This window comes from Vombatus ursinus, unplaced genomic scaffold (genome assembly GCF_900497805.2).
Source record: "Vombatus ursinus unplaced genomic scaffold, bare-nosed wombat genome assembly UNPS02014812.1, whole genome shotgun sequence".
NCBI classification, from domain to species: Eukaryota; Metazoa; Chordata; class Mammalia; order Diprotodontia; family Vombatidae; genus Vombatus; species Vombatus ursinus.
Window position 1 is genome coordinate 62,109,715 of NW_020954590.1, and position 20,073 is coordinate 62,129,787.

At 37.3% G+C, this 20,073-nt stretch overlaps 1 protein-coding gene and 1 pseudogene across 2 annotated transcripts in view; both read left to right on the forward strand.

Annotated features, from left to right (window-relative positions):
• Positions 1–20,073, forward strand: part of LOC114053885 (desmoglein-2-like) — a 45,920-nt gene that overhangs the window by 9,363 nt on the left and 16,484 nt on the right. For both annotated transcript variants that reach the window (XM_027876994.1, XM_027876993.1), the window contains exons 2-3: positions 18,436–18,471; positions 19,295–19,429. In XM_027876994.1, the coding sequence (XP_027732795.1) occupies positions 18,436–18,471; positions 19,295–19,429 (171 nt within the window). The remainder of the gene's footprint in view (positions 1–18,435; positions 18,472–19,294; positions 19,430–20,073) is intronic.
• On the forward strand, positions 4,423–5,771 carry LOC114053888 (annotated as a pseudogene).

Below are 20,073 nucleotides of genomic sequence, written 5' to 3' on the forward strand. Positions count from 1 at the left end.
TTAACTTGTGGTTTTTTTTTAATATTTTGATAACAAGATTTCAATATAATTGGTTTCCTTTGTAATCCTATGTATTTTATGTACTAAAAGTAATTATCCTAAGAAGGAAGGGGCCCCTGGCCTAGGTGGCCCATGATTCTTAAACTTAGTTTCCATTTTCAAAATTGGAATTGTCTCTCCAAAAAATAGTGCTTAAGAATAAAATATAAAGACAAGGGGAAATAGTTTATTCCTTAAAATGTAAGCTCCTTGAAGTTATACTCATTTCTGATCTCTGCCACTTAGTCCAATGCCTGATATATATTAGACTCTAAATGAATAAGTACTTGTTGAATGAATCTGGTGGAAATAGTCTATTTGGTTTTTACTGTTTAAAAAGTCTGTATATTTTGTATTTATGGCAGATGGTCAAAAAATTTATAAAATATTTTTGCCTGTTTTGTTGAAATCATTTTAGCCAGAAATACATGAATATGAGTGTGGCGGAGTGTTTCCTTTTGAAGGATTCTCTGGTCTCATACAGGGGTAGCTGAAAAGATAAAGGATACTCAACTCCAAATGACTGCAAATATTTGTTTCAGTCAGTTTTGGTAAATAATAAAATTAAATTATTGTTGTTGAGTTGTTTCTAAATCTTCATGACCCCATTTGGCAAAGATACTAGAGTGGTTTGGCATTTCCTTCTGCAAGTCATTTACAGATGAGGAAACTGAGGCAAACAGGGTTGAGTGACTTGCCCAGGGTCACAAAGCCATAAATGTCATAGGTCAGATTTGAACTCAGGAAGATGTCTTCCTGACTCCAGATCCAGTGCTTTATCCACTGTTCCACCTAACTGCCCAAAACTAAATCAGCATTGTTTTATTATATGTTAATAAAACATAAAAATTGTTTTATTATATGTTAATAAAACATAAAAATTGTTTTATTATATGTTAATAAAACAATCTGTTGCTTCCAAATGAATGATACTTAGCTTTTATAAACAACCTTATATTTATTTCTGAAGTAATATGTTTATGTTATATCAACTTACAAAAATTTATTTTTAGAGAAAAAAGCAATGAAATCAAGTCCTACTCATATGATTTAAATTAAATGTATTTGACTGGATTTGACCAATTATCCTCTAAATATCTCTCTCGCTCTCTCTCTCTCTCTGTCCTTGAATTATCGAAGTAATTTCCTCAATTCTTCACCATTATTTCTTGCATTATCCAAACAATTCATCAACCCTCCATTTTACCCATCTTAAAGCCAAAACCTTTGCACATTCAGACATTGTTATAAAATCTTTATGACTTTAAAATTGTGTTTCATTCCTATCTCAAGAAAGAACAAAGCAAACAAAAATTCTTGGTAATGTATAAAGATAGTAAACCTACGGGAAAGCTAAGTGGCAAAGTTGATAGAGCATGGGCCCTGAAGTCAGGAGGACCTGTGTGGCCTCAGACCAAACACTTGACACTTACTAGGTGTGTGACCCTGGGCAAGTCACTTAACCCCAATTGCCTAAAAAAAAAAAAATTAGTAAACATAGAGATTAGTAAGTGAGCATGGTACCTAGGACATTTTTGATGTTTAATGTTTATTAGTTACTACTAATTAAGAAAATACATAATAGTGAACTAATTCAAGGCTTGGGATGAGCCTGCCAAAAGCAAAGTACATACCAGAGGAAAAATGAATGCTTAATTTAACATATTTTTTACTCTAGCAACTCAGGCTTTTCCACTTGTATTGAATTCTTTAATTGTGGAATTTTTAATATGTCGTTTTAAGATGTGTAGTCAGTCAGCTAATTGTGACAAGTAAGTGCTAAACACTAGGGATACAAAGAAAGGAGAAAAAAAATTCCCTGCTCTTAATGGGGGAATAGGAAAATTCTTGGTTTCCCACACTTATTAATTATATCAGCACTCACATGGTCACAGATTTAGAGTGTGAAAGGATCTTAGAAACTACTTAGCCCACCTTTGTTTTACATTTGAGGAAACTGAAGCCCAAGGTGGTGAATGACTTCCCTGGTAGTAAGTAGTTGAGCTGGGGTTTGAAAGTAGGACCTCTGACTTTTACTCCAGAGCTCTTTGCACTGAACACACTGCCTCCTCATTAATTTTTTAAATGCCATATTAATCTAAGAATCTAGATGCTTATTTTTAAGCAGGATTAACTAGCTCATATGTTTTCACATACTAGATTTAGCAACCAAAGTATGACCCGTGGAAAAGAACACTTACTAAAAATCACTGTCTGATGTCCAGGTACAAGCAAGCCTAGCTAAGAACCAAGAGGCTTATCCACTTCAGTTTGGCATAATGGTGATGAATTCTTTAGATTACAAATGATGTTTCAATAAAGCAGAAGGGTTTTTAGTAAGTAGTCATAGGAAATATAATCTACAAAAGGAAATTTTTACCAATTATCATTTAAGCTAAATTTCAAGTTTGTGAAATTACTCCTCCATATAGATGTGTGTATATATGTATATACATATATATGCACAAAATTATATGTACATTCCAGTCCTCAAATAAGTTTCCTGCTGAAATAGCTCATAAATGAAGTTAAAAATAAAATTTTTGGCTAGAATGTTCTCAATGACCTCAGTTCTTAATTTGGCTGATATAGGTTTGTCCTCAATATCTTCAACATGAAAATACCTGTTTAAAATTCAGTGTACAAAAATTGTCTTTTAATGAACGTGTAAAAGTAATATTTGGTTGGTTTCACTAATAATTACTGGCGTTTCATAGCACTTTGAGGATGGTAAAGTAGTTTATCCTTACAACAACCTTGGGAGGTAAGTGATATCCCCATTTTTTAAGATGAGAGGCAACTGAGGCTGACTAAGATTAAGTGACTTGCTCAGGGTCACACAGCTACCAAGTACTCAAACTCAGATTTGAACTTAGTTCTTCTTGACAGCAGGTCCTTGATCTCTAAACATTAATATCGGTATAAACCCTAAAATAATGGCTCATTGGAGATAAATATAATTTAATTTAACCTAGAAATGCACCCTTCATTATTTGTTCATAAGACCACAGATTTCTAGGTGATAAGGACCTGAGAGGCCATAAAGCCCAACTCCCTTATTTCACATAGCCAGTAAGTTTTTGAACACAAGTCTTTCTGCTTCCAAGTCCAAAATTCTTTCATCTGGCAACCCTTAAAAGAAATTACCTGTGAATTCATAATTAGAAAGGATGTTTGTTTTGTTTTATTTTTTAAAGACAATACTAACCTAGTGTAGCTCTGGTGCTTTTTTGATAACAAATATGAGTTGCATAACACATATAAGTTTGTTTCAATAGAGAACTAAGATAGATATTAAATCATAAAAACAAGTTGGTAAAGAATATTATTTTTAGTAATTCTCCAAGTTTTTTTTTTATTTAGTGCCATATTTCATTTAAAACTAACACCATTATGTAATGTAGTATAACAAACTAGTTTTATGCATTTTTATATATCTCAGGTTAAAAAAAAGGTTCATTCTGGTAGCCTGAAGCCACCTGCCAAAGGGTAACATGATTTTCAGAATTTCTGATGAAATTCAAGGAGCACCCCCCCCCCCATCTTCTTGTTTAGTGACATCAAGAATGAATTAGGGAATCACTTCAACTTTGGGGTTATAATTGAGTTGTTGAGTCTATTTTAAAATAAAACAGGACAGGAAGGAAGGAAATGAGCATTTATGAAGTGCCTGCTATATTCCAGGTACTGTGCCAAGGCTTTCCAAATATTATCTCATTTGATCCTCACAACAACCCTGGGAAGTATAGTTTATTAGAAAGTAGGCTATTATTATCCCCATTTTACAGTTGAGGAAACTGAGGCAGATCGTTTACGTGACTTGCCCAGGGTCATACAGTTAATACACGTCTGAGGCTGAATTTGAACTCAGGTCTTCCTGACCCCAGGACCAGTGCTCTAGGACCAGGAACAGAACTGGGCCTCTTTTCTGCCTGTCTTAGTCTGTATCCATGGGCATACAAATTCATGTTTACCTTTTAAGCAGAATTCACACATCTCCTTGTCTTTTTCCTGTATAAGTATATATCCCTGTGTTTTGTATGTTATTCAACAAACCCTGCAGTTATTTTTTTTTAATCTATAACTTCATTAAAGTCCATTTTCTGAAGAAAATTTCTGCCTTGTTAAGTTGTATTTGGGAAAGATACACCTAGAGTTGCAGTTTTTACATGGAGATAGATTTCATCTAGTACACAGACCTGGAAAACAGAAAAGATAAAGAATATTTTTGTTAGGATGATCACTTACTTACGCTGGTCGTTGCCTCACTGTCACTCATCTGGCTCAGTCACTGTGGGCGCTTCTCTGCTGCCCCCACCCCAACTCCCTGGGAATGGTCCCTTCCCTTTAAAGCATCCTCTTTGTGGACTCCCACTGCCACTCATGGATCCTTTCGGCATACAGCAAAAAGACCTCTCTGTAAAGGTGATGAAAAAAATGGAAAAAAAAATTCATTAATGTGAAATTGGCTTCCATGGAAGCCTGTGATGACAGTTGTGACAGTTTTGCTTCTGATAATTTTGCAAACACAAAGCCCAAATTCAGGTCAGATATCAGCGAAGAACTGGCAAATATTTTTACAGGACTCTGATAATGAATCTTTCTGTGGCTTTCCAGAAAGTGAGGCGGGAGACCTAAGAGAGGATTGTGGAATTTTACACAAACGCAAACTGAAGGCAGATATCACTAAAGAACTGACCACCATTTTTTATGCTGACTCTGATGATGAATCATTCTGCAGCTTCTCAGAAAGTGAGGTCCAAGATGGAATGAATTGGATTCTGATGATGAAGGGAGGAGAACTGGGAGTCAATGAAACGTTTGGGTCCTTTGCAAGTAGCTCTAAGGTTTCCAACCTGAGACCCCAAAGGGACAAGGAAGCAGAAAGCAGCCCCTTCCCAAAGCCCCAGAGCTTCCCACTTACAATTCTGGTTCTGACACAGAAGATGAGAAAACCTCAAGTTTTCTTGGAAAAGAGGATGCCAAATGTAAAGGAAAACAAGGCAGTGCTTACAGAACTAATGTCAGAATTAGAAAGTTTCTAAAGAAACAAAGGATTATTTACTGAAAGGAGATCGCTTCCAACTAGTAGCCCATGGTTGAAGCCAAATCCAAGGAGCTCCTTACCAAGAGATCCCTCAAGTTGAAACTCTGAAGGAAGAGCTCATCCACATGACTAGGTCAAGGTCTCTGATCGTAGGACCCCCAAATATGCACTTAGAAGATGAAATAGATTTTGAGGACAAGTACAAGTTGGTGAGAAGAAGGAAGAACATGGATGGATATTTGGATGATGATGTCACACCTGGAAGTTGTTGCACAGGTACCATGACTATTTCTCATGTTGTTCATCCAGTGGAAGAGATTATAGAGGAAGAGCTGAAAAACATCTTCATCTCCTCCCCAGACAAGATCTAAAACAGTTCATTAGGTTCCACCTGCCGCCAATGTCCTTAGGAAACTATTGATACTGAGACAAACTGCAGAAACCCAAAATGGTTGGAGTTAGGGACAGTTCTATGGCCCCTGTCTTTGAAATTGTTATAGTGAAGAGGTCAAAAAAGCATTGACCACCTTGTCGTGGAATCTGCAACTGAAGCTTTTGTAGGCAACGAGATGGACGATGTACAACTGGTGTGATGGTGTATTTGGCCAGGCACTGTGGTTTTGGAAATGTGCATGCTTACCTGAAAAGTCTGAAGCAGGAATTTGAAATGGAGGCCAAAAATTGATGAAGGATTTCCTTTCTTTAATCTTGTTAAATTTCAATAATCTTGGGCAGTTGATGGTTAAACAGCTTCAGGTTTCAATCTTGATAATCAGTATTTTTTTTATAGCGAGGTCAAATTAAGATTAAAGTCCCTTTTGGAGGCACAAGTAGTATAACTTTAGAGTTGCATTGTAGTTTTTTATGCTCCCCCTCTCCCCCCACTATCACTGACTATAAAATGATTTTGCTGAAATACAGTTGACTTTGTCCCTTTAGTACTTGTGGGAAGGAAGAAGGATTGTTCGTTACTGGGTATAAAGCCCTGGAACCTAGCAATATAACAAAACACTTGGAAATGCCTAATTAAGTATTCTTAGGTAACTAATCCTCCTAATATAATACTTCACATCCATTGAGGATTCTGGCAAAAGGTAGCCTCGGTTCTTAGAAACAGTATAGAAGGTGACATATCAGGTGCAGAGGACTGAGCGTGTTACTGTACTGAGCACACAGAGCCTGCACTTTGAGTACTGGGGTTTCTGTTGTCATGGGAATTACTTGCTTCTAAACTTTTTTATACAGCATGAGATTTAAGATGTGCCTGTACTGGTTCATAATTACTTTTGTGGTGTAAGATTTCATGTGCTACATGCAATTATACACTTGAATCAGCATTAAAAAAAAATCACAGCAACCAAAAAGTATGTTAAGAACTTCAGTATTAGATATACTTAATGGTTTCCCCTCCTCTTTTCCCCAATAATCTCGGCAGTTGAAAACTGGACTAACCTTAAAATTCTTGGTGTTAGACTTAAACATATCTGCATTTTTCCCCTTTGTTTCATACAGTTCCTATTTAGGGTATTTTGAAATATTTAGACCTTTTTGTATGGAAAGTTGGCATAAGTAATAGCCTATAGTGCTTAGCATTTCTGCTTGACTGGAGTAAATAGCAGGCCATGCACAGAGTTGACTTTAGATTTTAAGTTCTTTACTGCAGACTAGATAGTACCCTCTTAAAGATGGAAGAAATTAAATGGTTATGGCCAAAGTACTTTCTGATCCCGTTTTAGTCTATGGGATAACATCCATGTTTGACTCTTAGTATTAATCGAATTGGATTGGAAAACAGGACATTACTGTCCTCTGAGGGGGTCCCTAGTGCTTTCTTGTACAAGTAGCATCATGTCATGGTTTTCATGTAGTGTTGGGTACATAACCAGACCTTAAATTGGAAAACAAAGCAAACATTGTAAATAGGTCCTTAGATCTGTAATGTTCTTTTGTACATACATTTTATTTTATTAATAAAAAGTATTGTTCAGAAGAATGATCACTTACATTACTGTAGCGAGTCAGATTTTTTTTCAATATTCACTTCATTAACAATTAAACTAGAATATTGTCTCATGCTCACTCCATTAATAATTAAACCAGAATATTGTCTCTTGGTGGTTATTCTTTGTCAGTGGCTTTAAAAACTTCAAACAAATTGTCATTAATTTATTTAGGAGATAAGGTAACAACTGAGCACTAAATGCAGAAATTTAACAAAGATTTTCAAAGAAGAAAAAAACCAAGGCAAAAAACCAGGAATGTTTGAACTTGTTGCACTCTGTTCTTCATAGATTCCTTTGATAGTTCAACTCTTTTAGACTGCTAGGCACCCTGGAAGACTGTCTTTTCCTAAAATGACTTCCTTTTGGCCCAGATGCAACATCAGATCACTTCTAACTCCTGAGGTCAGCCCTAATGATTACGATACTCTTCTAGAAATACTCTAATTCCTAAAGTGCAGTCTCAGGAGAATAATAACTTTTAAATCGGGTACAATAGCAGCAAACAACTAAACTTCTCTCTTTTGTTTGTCTGTTTTGGCTTTTGTACTAATTCCTTTATGATTGAAAAGGTTTACAAGTGAGTTGACCAAGATGTTATTTGATTCTTTAGTACCTGAAAGGAGAAAGAAAAGCACACAAAATTAATCTAGTTTGATGGAATAGCTTATTGTGATTGCCCTCGTGTGGAACTGACTTTGAAGAGAACCAATTTTCATAAAAGTTAAAGAAATTCCTTCCCTCCTAGTTCCTAAAAGTTCCTGAATTACTCTGGCATTACTGTTTATATTTCTCTTCTCTTAGAGTTCTTTTCTGGAGGCATGGTGGTAGACATTGCAAATTGGGAGCACGGACTTATTCTTATATTCCTCAGAATTCCCTGCACATAGTAGGTACCCAGTAAATATTGTATCTAACTAAGGATTAGTTAAGGATCTAAAGATCCTTAATATCCCCTAAAACCCTAATAATTTTAATAGTCCACATTTATTTTTTTTCAGGGATAATGATTGATCTTGTGATTTAATTGGTATAGAGTCGATAACTTCTGGGTAAAGGAACTCCTTTGACCAGTGCAGGGTGACACCACCTCTACAATTTACAGTCTTAGAGAGTTGCCCAGAACACTGAGAAACTCAGGACTTGTCTTGGGTCATACAGCCATAATCTATCATTTACAGGACTTGAACCCAGATCTTCCTGGCATCAAGGCCAGCTCCATATCCTCTACACTTTATTGTGTCTATATAGTACTTTTATAGTTAATAAAGCATTTATTTCACAACAACCTGTTAAATTGGTAGAACTGCAGCATTATTCCTCAAAATAAAAATAATAGTAAAAATTAGTACTTCTTGTTTGAACAGATTAGTTTATGGTCAAACCCTTTAATGGAGTGTTTTTGTTTGTTTTAGACTTAAACAAATGCATTTTGGCAATAATGCATTTTTGTGGGTATTTACTGAACAGTAAAAAATGCAAATCAACTAAGATGTTATCTAGATCTCTATTCCAGGTATTGCATTAAGAACTCTCATTTATTTCCACCTGACTTTAAAGAGGACATGTACCTTAGATAGACTGTACTTTGTAGTAATTTCCAAGGGAATTGGTAGAGATATGGTTAATATTTTCATAGGAGGTGGCCTGTCCTAACAGGAATAGTCCTTGACATAAAAATTTTATGACTCAATCACTTAGTAACCATTTCTCACTCTTTCAGAGTGGCTACTACAGGTACAATAAACCACATTTTTGCCCACAGGTACTAAAGGGTGACTTCATGGTGTTGGTAGCTTAGAACTTGGGAGTTAACTGAGATATTTGCTGACAGTTTTGTTCAGAGTTGGGGAAGTTCCTATTTTCTGGTAAGCAGAAAAGTTGTACTTGGCTTTATATATACTATCACTTACAGATGTTTCTATGTATCTGAGTTACAGGGATCTAAGCTTTATCTTATTCTACTTTTTTTGTCCTATGGTACCTTGTCTGTGAGTCAGGCCTCAGCGATTGTTGAATTACTGAATGAGAGAAGACATAGTAACTCAATAGATCCTTTCTAGAATGTTCAAGAAATTGATGATAAAACACAAAACCCTCTTCTTTATTTTATCATAATCGTTGTTTTGCTCATAACGCCTCCAAAACTTAATTGGGTTATAATTTGGTTATGATGTACTCAGTACTCTGAGGATACTCAGTCAATATTTAACAGAGAACCTTGCTTCTTATTTCCCTGAGAAAGTAGAAGCCATTTCACAGTGAATTTCCTCTTCTCCCTTAAGCTTTATCTCAGGATCTCTTGAAATCATCCTTCATTTTCTCCTTTTTTTAATGAAGAGGTAGGCTGTCTCTTCAGCAAGTCTAACTTTTCTACTTGTGCCCTTGATCCCTACTTCTCCTATTTCTTCTAGAACTTTGCCCCAATAAGCATGCCCAATCCTCTCTAATTTACAATCTCTCCCCATCTATTAGGCTCCTTCTCTGCTGCCCATAAACATTCCCAAGTCCCCCATCTTTAAAAAAAATATTTTCATTCAGTCCTGTCATCCCCTCAAGCTCTCATCCTCCATCCTTCCTCCCTTTCAGAACCTAAAACCCCCACAAATGACATCCTTTTCAAGACTCACAGTCAGAAGACAAGGAACCAGGAGAAAAAAAATTAAAAGGCATACCAAAAATAACTGAAACATGACTACATGGTTCAACCTTACAATACTCTTTCTTTTCTTTGTGAAATCTCTCTTAATGTGCCATATCCAAAACACAAAATAAAATTACCTACATTGTTATTGCCCCCAAAAATGAGACCAAAATAAACCAGTGACCTGGGTCAGTCCTTCTGTTAGCTATTCAGTTTCAGATCAAGTCAACAAGCATCTATGAAGCCTTTACTATGTGCTAGACACTGTGCTAAATACTGGGGATACATTGAAAAGCAGAAACGGTCCCTACCTTCAAGGAGCTCACATTCTAATGAGAGAAACAATATATAAATGACTGTACATACAAGATATGTACAGGTAAATTAATGGCAATCCCAGAGAGAAGGTGTTTGGAGGGCTGTAAGATGTGGGGTTTGGGGGGTAAAAAGGAGGAGGAAAGGTTGTTTTCAGAAAGTATTGTTTGGACTGAGTCTTGAAGGAAGCCAGAGAAGCCAGGAGGTGAAAATGAGAAGGGAGATCATTCCAGAAATGGGAATTCTGTTGTGTCGGCTGGGGTGAAACTCCAAAAGCATGTGTACGACAATTAGGGGCTTGGACAGACAGTGGCTGGATCATTGCAAAGCTGTCACGCCTTGTGGAAATATAATTCATTGTTTATGCTCTACATGATGCATAAGGCCTTAGTGGTCCATTTAAAAATTTTTTTATTGACAATTATTTTTATATGACCTTCATTCACAAGTGTATTCTTCCTCCTCCATATTCAGTAAGCCACCTCTTGTAACGAAGAATTTTTTAAAATAGAGATGAGACACTTCAGCAAAACTAATCCCACAAGCAAATCCCGTAGTCCCCCACCTATAACAAAAAGACAGGGAAGATGAATTTCCTCATTTCCTCCTAGGGTCCAAGTGTGGTTATTATTATTATACAATGTCCAGTTTCATTATTTTGTTCTTTCCAATTCTGTTTTGTAGATGCATTTATTGTTTTCCTTGTTCTTTCACATTGGGGCAGCTAGATGATTCAGTGGATAGAGTGCTGGGTCTGGAGTTAAGAAGATCTTGATTCTAATCCTGCTGCAGATAATAGCTGTGTGCCCCTGGGCAAGTCACATAACCCTTTGCCTCTTTTTCTTCATCTGTAAAATGGGGATAAATAATAATTGCACCTACCTCCCAGAGTTATTGTGAGGATCAAATGAGATAATTGTAAAGCACTTAGCATAGTGCTGGGCACATAGTAAATATTATCTAAATGTTATCTGCATGTTAGGTATCATCAGCATTTACTTTATCCTGCATCAGTTCACGTCTTCCTATCCTTGTCTCAATTCTTCACATTTATCTTTTTATGACATAGTAATATTACGATACATTTATGTACCACACTTTGTTTATCCATTCCCTAATCGATTGACATTTGTTTCTAGTTCTTTGCTACTACAAAAAGTCCTGTTATGAATATTTGATGTATAGAAGACCTTTCCTTTGGGATAGTATGTATTTTAATGGGTATTTTCCCAGTCCAGGAGGGGGAATTGGAAACCACTCAGTCTTCACTTTTTTTATAGCGTCATTGTTACTAATGATAAAGGGTCAAGTAGGACAAAGCCAACCACAGGTAGATTTCTCCATTTGTTAGAAGAGAGCAAAATGTTTTATTTTAGTTACAAAAAAAGGGACTTTAGAGATGACTTATCCCACCTATGATTTCTATCTCTCCCTAGCTATTGGTGCTAGCTATTTTCCTGCCACCTACAAATATGCTGTGGTTTCCTCCAACCTTAAAATAAAACAAAATTAAAATCTTACTTTGACCCTACCATCCAGTCCTATATCTCTCCAAACTTCTTGAGTCGATATACTAACAGTCTTCACTGCTTCACCACTCATTCCCAGTCTGTCTTCTGACACCATCGATTTACTAAAAATGCCCTCTCCTCACTTCTTACCCTCCTGGATCTTTTCACGGCTTTTGTTGTTGTTGATAATCTCCTTCCTTTCAGATGGTCTCCCCCTCTGGTTCCTCTGCTGGTTCCCTTCCTCCTTGTCTGACCTGTCCTCAGTCTACCTTGCTGTACCATTTTTTCCATCTAAGGATAGATCTCTTCTAAATCTTTCTCTTGGGCCCTATTTGCATCTCCCTCTAGGCCGTATCTTTTCCCGCAGGTTCAATCACTATCTCTATGCAGACTGCCCTGAGCAATCCCTCTTGACATCAAGACCTAATTGTAGTCCAACACCACTTGTCAGCTACTTGTCGAACATTGGATCATAGTTTAAACATTTGGATCATAGTTTTAGAACTGGACGAGATTTCAGAGGGCATCTAGTCCCAATCCCTCGGTTTTTTAGATGAGGAAATTGAGGCCCATGGAGGTTAAATGACTTGCCCAAAGTCATATAGTTGCAAGCATGGCAGGCAGTATTTGAACCCAGATTCTCTGAATTCAGAATCAGTGCTAGCTCATAGATCTCCATCTGAATGTTTGTGTACCTTCCAAAATTAATACATCCAAAGTGGAACCCATCCTCTTCCCCCCTCCCACATCTAAACTTCCTTATTTCTATTGAGGTTACTATTACCTTTCATTCACCCAATCTCGTCCCTTATTAATTCAATCTCGTCCCTAATTAAAGTCATTCACTTGCTAAGTCTTGGTGATCTTACCTACTTCTCCCATCAGTTCCTTTTCTCTTTCCACTCATCCAATCATCACTGTTCAGCCATCACAGTTCAATCCATTATCATCTCCCTATTCCCATCTACCCTCCACACAGCTGCCAAGGTATTCTTCCTAAGGCACAGGTCTGAGCGTGTCATTGCCTTGGTCAAAAACTTTCAGGGACTTTCCTTTGACTCTAGGAAAAAGTACTGAGTTGTTTTTCGGTAGTTTCACACTCTTTGAGACCCCATTTGGGGGTTTTCTTGGCAAAGACAGTGGAGTGGTTTGCCATTTCCTTTTCCAGCTCATTTTACAGATCAGGAAACTGAGGCAAACAGCATTAAGTGTCTTGCCCAGGGTCACACAATTGTAAGTATCTGAAGCTGGATTTGAATGCAGGTCCTTCTGAATCCAGGCCCAGCACTATATCCATTGTACCACCTAGTTACCCCTGAAGCACTGAGACCTCCCATTTTAAGGCTTTCACAACCTGCCTTCAGTCTACCCTTAGAACCATATTTCACATTACTGCCCTCCAGTTACTCCACCCACATTCCATCCAGACTGGACCTACTTGCTCTTCCACATACCATTCCATATACTGCCTCCATACATTTACACTCTCTACCTCTCAGAATCCTTATCTCCCTTCAAGACTCAACTCAGGTGTCACCTCCTCCATGAAGACTTTCTTGATTCCCCTTAGTCATTGGTGTTGTATATCTAAAATTTGCAGATTTTCACTTATCTGCATACATTTTTGGAGTCCCTCACTAGTGAAATGTAAACTTCTTGAAGACTAGAACTGGTTTTTAAAATTTGTTTTTAATCCCCAGTGCTTTGTACTTAGAAAGCACTTAATTGTTGAATTGAATTAAATCTTATCTCTCATGTTTCTCTGAAAGTGTTGAGAGAATTTTTCAATCCCATGCCTGAGGGCCACAGAAAATATTTGTTTAAAAATCTGAGTAGTTAGAATTGCTCACCTGAACACCAACATCACCATCTTTTGTCTTTCATTCATGATCAAGATGATAGGCAAGTTGTAAACAACGCAGGTTCTTTGTAGTTTGGGGCTAACATATGATTGTAATACTGTATTCCAGGAACTAAACCTTATATTATGATTATGTAGCTTTTTGTATTTTTCCCCCTAAAATGAATGGAGTTGGATTTTTGCCTGAAGTAACCATATTCTTGAGGCAAATCAGGACATCATTGGGTTTCTAGTGCTGGTTCCAGAAGGTCCCAGACAATATTTGAACACAGTGGTGGGCACCCTAGAGCAGTGTTGTAGCAATGTGGTTGAGTTCACTAGGGATGCAGAATGTTCTGCTAGATGCAGGTGGAGGCACATTGATAGAAAGTCAGAACCAGCTATCCATTCTGAAGTTTTCCTCTCTCTGAACAAAGGAGGCATTTAACAGCTTGGATTATGTTTTTACAAAGTTGTTCAAACTTTTCCACATTCCTCTGCCTATTTTTTTTTCCCTTAACTTGTGCAAGTTATCTAACCATTATCAAACAGAAAGCATAGATCATATTTCAGCAGCTTAAAAAAAACACTTCCGTAGATTTAGGGTGGTTTGTGTAGGAAAAGGAGATAACTTTTTTTTTTTAACTCAAAGGACTTCCAGGTAGATAAAGTACCCATAAATATAGGAGCATTTCTGCAGATGCTGTCTATACTGTTCTAGTCACAGCTAATATTAGGGAAAGTGTTTTTCGTGAGATTTCAGTGAACAGAAGGCAAACCTCTTCAATGGCATTTTTTTCTGAGGCTCTTAGAGTTAGTTAAATCACTAGAAGTACTGCCCAGAAGGGAGTTATCATAGATTTTATTACTTGTTAATTCTTATATTATCAGGTATTAAATGTAGGGCCCATGCAGCTATTTTATTAAAGTGAATTTTGATTTTCTGAAAATGGTGGGAGTTAGAAAAATGCATTGTGTTATAGTGGATAGAATGTTGGATTTATATTCTGGAAGACCAGGGTTCAGATTCTGCTTCAGACCCTTATATCCCCGTGCCTGGAATGCCCTCCCCCTTTTTCTCTGCCTCTGGGCTTCCCTGGCTTCCTTCAAGTCTCAGTTAAAGTCCTACCTTCTGCAAAATGGCTTTTCTACTCCTTCTTAATCTTAGTGCCTTCCCTCCAACACTACCCCCACCCCTACCCTTGTGTCCTCTCCTTCTGTTTGACTGGTTCCTCCCAGAACATTCAGTGTTATAAAAATCAGTTGTGAGTTTTTCTTGAGAAAACTCTCGGTATTTTCCTGTTAGCCAACCGGTGAGTTAGGTCTGCACAGTAATCCTTGGCAGGCAGCCATCCAGTCTTTATTTGCATACTTTCATTGATGGGGAGCTCATTATCTCACACAACAACTACACTCCCTTTCATGACAACCTGTTATATATTTGGAAAGAACTAACATGCCTCACTAAGTGTTGTTCTCCAACTAACTTTCTATGGCATAGTTTTGGTCTAATGGAAAGAGCACTCACTGGCAATGGAGTCCAAGGAACTGGGTTCAAATCCTTCCTCTGACAGTTACTACCTGTTGTGACTAAGAAAATCACTTAACCTCCAGGGCCTCGATTTCTTCATCTGTAAAGTGAGAGGGTCCAACCAGAATGATCCTAAGGTCTTTTCTAGCTCTAAATCTCTGATCCCATGACCATTGTGGCTTCCTCTTACAGTATAGTACAGATTTGGACATAGGACTCCAGGCCTGGTGTCTAGAGCAGAGTATATTAGCAATGTCCAATAAGAGGCTGGAGATGTAGGTATGGATCTTGACAATGACAGAATTTGGTGATTCTTTGGCAATTTGAGGGAAAAGGTAGTCAAGAATGATTCTGGGTGGCCAGAATCTAAACCTGAGTGTAAATGTAATTAATAGAGATAATGATATCAAGAAGAAGGTCTTTTATTTTTTCTGGGAAAGGGGAGACATTTGGTTTTCAATGTATTACATTTGAGTTTCCTGCAGAAGTCGGGTAGAATTTAGAAAATGCCATTGGAATTAGCAATTGGGTGATCATTTGGTGATCCGAATTAGGATTTGTTTATGACAGAACAGCAGAACATAAAAGAGCCATGGAGCACTGGAGGATTTGAATTCAGAACAGTTAGAGGAGAGGGACAAAGATCAGATTTAGCGAGAGAAGGAGTAGAAGAGATGGGAGGTAAATAGACTGTGATCAGAGAGGGGGGAAGCTCAGACCTTGAGATCTTTGAGGCAGGTTATGACAAATTATAATATGCTCAAGGGGAGACTTGAAAATGAAGGATAATTGTGAGGCTAGGGTGCTAGATGAGATAGATTTGGTTCTAGGTTAGATTGGTGCCTGGGGATTTTTTTGTTTGTTTGTTTGTTTGTTTGTGAAATGGAGGTGCCTACAGGATGTAAGAATGAATGTCAGAGTGGGACAATGGAGGGGAGGGAAAAGGGAAAAGGAGGAAAAGAGATCAAAATTTTCAGGCATTTTGGAATTTTATGGATTTAGTTTCTATATGGCCCTGGAACTCCTGTGCCCTTTCCCCACCCCTGAAGCTGGGCTAACAACCTGCAGTTAGAGAGCTGGAATCTAAGTCCGGAGTTTTCATGTCCACCATAGATTGAGATCATTGGGACACATATAGGAAGCATAGGCTAGAGTGCTGGGCCTGAAGTCAGGAAGATCTGAGTTCAAAGCCAGACTCAAACATGTACTAGCTGTTTGACCCTGTGCGAAGCACTGAATCTCTGTCAACCTCAGTTTCCTTATCTGTAAAATGAGGATAATAATAGCACCTAACTTCCAAAGTTGTTATGAAGATAAATGAGATAATATTTGTAAAGAACTTTGCAACCCTTAAAACACAATACAAATGCAAGCTATTAAAGAAATGGGCCCACATTGCATACTGTCATTAAGAATGGGTTAAGCCTCTATTTCTGTAAATGAAAGGTTACGTTATAAATTATTCATTCAGTATAACTGTGTTGTTCTTTGTGCCTCTGAATCCAGAGCAAATAAGTTTAATAAAGATATACCACCGTCAGCAGCTGTTACCATGAATAAGGAAGACTTCTCCATCTGCATAGCAAAGCTATGAAGAAAGAAATAATAATGACCTTTCAGGGACAGATCCTGGAAAGGCTGTTTAGGGGCTGACATTTGATTGCCAAAGTTTCCGCCTTCTGATCAGATACAGTCCTGATTCTGGAAGAGAACCAAGGTGCCAAACAGAATTAAGCACAATACTTTTGTCCATTCTCTGCAACAAGGAGCTCTAAAGGAATGAGGAAAACAGTATCATAGATTTAGGACTAGTGGGGAATCTCATAAGTCACTAGGCCAACCAGGCCTAGTCCTTTCATTTTACAGATGATGAAACTGAGGGCCACAGAAGCTAAGTGATTTGCCCAAAGAAGCATGATAAGTCATCCTGGTCCTCTGGCTCCAAATCCAGACTTCTTTCTCCTTCACCACACAGTCTAAGAAGGCTGTTACCCATAAATATTTAATTTTCAGAGGCCTTGATGATAATGGATTTTCAACGGCAGCTAAAGTGGCATAGTAGATAAAGCACTTGGAGTCATGAAGACTTGAATTCAAATCCCACCTCAAACACTCACTGTGTGACCTTGAACAGTTACTTAAACTGTCTAAGCCTCAATTTCCCATCTGAAAATGGAGAGAATGATAGTATCCATTCATTTGTTTCAGTCATGCCCAACTCTTCATAACCCCATTTGGGATTTTCTTGGCAAAGATACTGGAATAGTTTGCCATTTCCTTCTCCAGTGGATTAAGGCAAACAGAGGTTAAGTGACTTGCCTAGGGTCACACAGATAGTGAGTGTCAAAGAGCAGATTTGAACTCAGGAAGATAAATCTTCCTGATTCAAGGCCCAGCCATCTATCCAGTGAGTCATCTATTTGCCTCAATGAAATATTACTCTGCCATGAAAAAGTGACAGATAAGAAGAACTCAGAGAAGCATAGACAGATGTATGGACTAATGCCAAGGGAAATATAGAGAATGAGGAAAGCAAGATACACAATGACAACAACACTATAAATGGAAAGAACAGAAAACAGTTGAATTCTGTGTCATTGATAGAAAGAATTTTTAACCAAAGGGGAGGAGTGCAGTGGGATGAGACCTTGAAAATGTAAGAGAAGAATGGAGCAGCAGGGTACCTGGATGGAAGTGGAGGTGATTTGATTAAGGGTACCCATAGAATACTTAGAAAGCAGGAGTGCTTCCTCTTTCCCTGATACAAAAGGGAAGGAATCGAAGATGGATGAAAATGATGAGAAATGTTAAGGTGGAGAGAGCTGGAATAAGGCATGTGAAATGTCTTATGTCAAGATTGTGGGGAGTTAAGAAATGTGGAGAAGTTTGAAACAACCCTACAGGAGACTTTAGTGAAGACACTGTAAGTTTATAATGTCAGATTTTAAAATGAGTGTACTTGGGGTCTGAAAGAAAAAGTTATCCAAGTACCTTGATAAAACATATCATAATTTAATTATTGTTCTTTAGGTGGCACAGTGGGTAGAGCGCCAGGCCTGGAATCAGGAAGACTCACTTTCCCAATTTCAAATCTGGCCTCAGATACTTCCTAACTGTATGACTCTGGGCAAGTCACTTAACCCTCATCTGTAAAATGAGTTGTAAAATGGAGAAGGAAATGGCAAACCATTCTAATATCTCTGCCAAGAAAACACCAAATGGTGTCATGAAGAGTCAGACACAACTGAAGTGACTCAGCAACACATTGTTTAGTGTGTTGAATTCAAATCAATTTAGATTCTGAAGTAGAGTAATAATAATGGTCATTTTTTTTCATTTCTGTAACTTCCTGGACTGTATTTTTTAATCATATTGTTCTTTGAAATATTATTGCTATACTCAAGCCATCATGGTGATAGGATGTATTGAGTATATAAGTAAGTAAACACATATCTTTATTCTATAAACCTATATCTTATAAGTAAATAAACATATCTTTATTTTATAGATCTGCTTTCACCTTGGACATGGACTTCATTTAGAGGTAGGCACCAGGGGTGGGGGAAAGGGAATAGTTTATTTGGAGAACAGAAGCTTATTATTCATAAAAGAAATGTTTCACCTCTTATAAAGAAGATCTTGTAATGGCTATTGTGAAAATTTTAAGATAATCTCTCACTTAATGTTGCCCTTACCGCCCCCCACGTCACCCATGTGATTTTAAACATCAGAATGAGTGAGGAAAGGCCCTAATTTTAAGGTATTCATTTCATGGTCTGATCTTGGTTAAGTTGTTTAGTCTTCTGGTCAAAGGTTATTGTTGTTTTGATTTTTTTATAGTCATTTTGACTGCTTTGGTGACGAACATTTTCAAAAGAGTTTGCCAAGGTGGCTTCTGAAAACAAGAGAAGCTTATTCCCTTTGTCATTCCTTAAACCTGTAAATTTTATAAACCAGTAATTTTACTTGGTATTGGCCAAATTTAAGTCAGCTTTTCATTAAGAATTTTTTTTCTTATAACTTTGAATAGTTGACCAGTGTATACTCTAAAATTAAATACAAAAATTATTTAATAATAAATTGTGATGTAACTAATTAGTAGTACTTTACTAATTTGTGAGCTCTAATAATTGTTGTGTGTCTTTCAGCCTTCAGTGAAAATGAAGTAGAGGCCAAAAAGGTTTTACTACTGTAAAAAAAAAACTGATATTCTACAACTTAAAGTTGTTATCTATTTTTTTTCTATAATTAGGAGGGGGCATTTGAAAGTTAGTTTGGACAAATACACTTACGGTAAACTATACTTGAAAATTATATATATATATATATATATATACATATATATCTACCTTGTTTTATCTCCATAGGTTTTACATACAAGTAATGAAAATGATCAGATCTCTCAACAAAGGTACTTACACCGACAAAAGCGAGAGTGGACCACTGCTCCTGTGGCCCTTAGGGAAGGGGAGGACCTCTCAAAGAGGAATCCAATTGCCAAAGTAAGTCTGAGAGGCAAGATAAAATGCACGTGTGCTATGTGAAATACATGGATTGTGTGGTGGGACCAAATCCAGATTTTTCTCCTAGATCTTGGGTAAATGTTAAAATGATGCCTTAAGTTACTGGTTTATAACATCCTTGGTTTTCATAAACCATGGACTAGTATTAAAGCTTATCCTCTTTTATCTAAGATCATCAGAATGTCTTTTGTCCAACCTCATTGGGGAGTGAGGCATTTCTCATATTTCACGTAAGTGAATTTTCCAGATAACTTTTATTTATTTAGTCCCCTTTTAATGTCAAAATGATTATCCAAGCAGTCTCTGATTGAAAGCATTCTAAAAATACTTTAGCACTTCTTTGATGAATAGAATGAGCGTCATGGACTTCAGTCCTTGTGTGGTGTCATCTTCAGTATGATTCTCTGGTGGTCAGGGAAATAAGAGAAACAGTTACCTTAAAATTGACTAAACGAGAATCACTAAACTAAAACAAGAGGCCTCGTTTCAGGCATAAGGGCCTAAGGCACTCACTTGAATAAACTCCCCCAGCTTTAGTGCACAGACTTGGATAGCTATATCTACTTCTCAAAGTATCGTCCTTGTTCTTGGCTTGTTTCCTTGGATGGTTCCCTTCAAAAAGT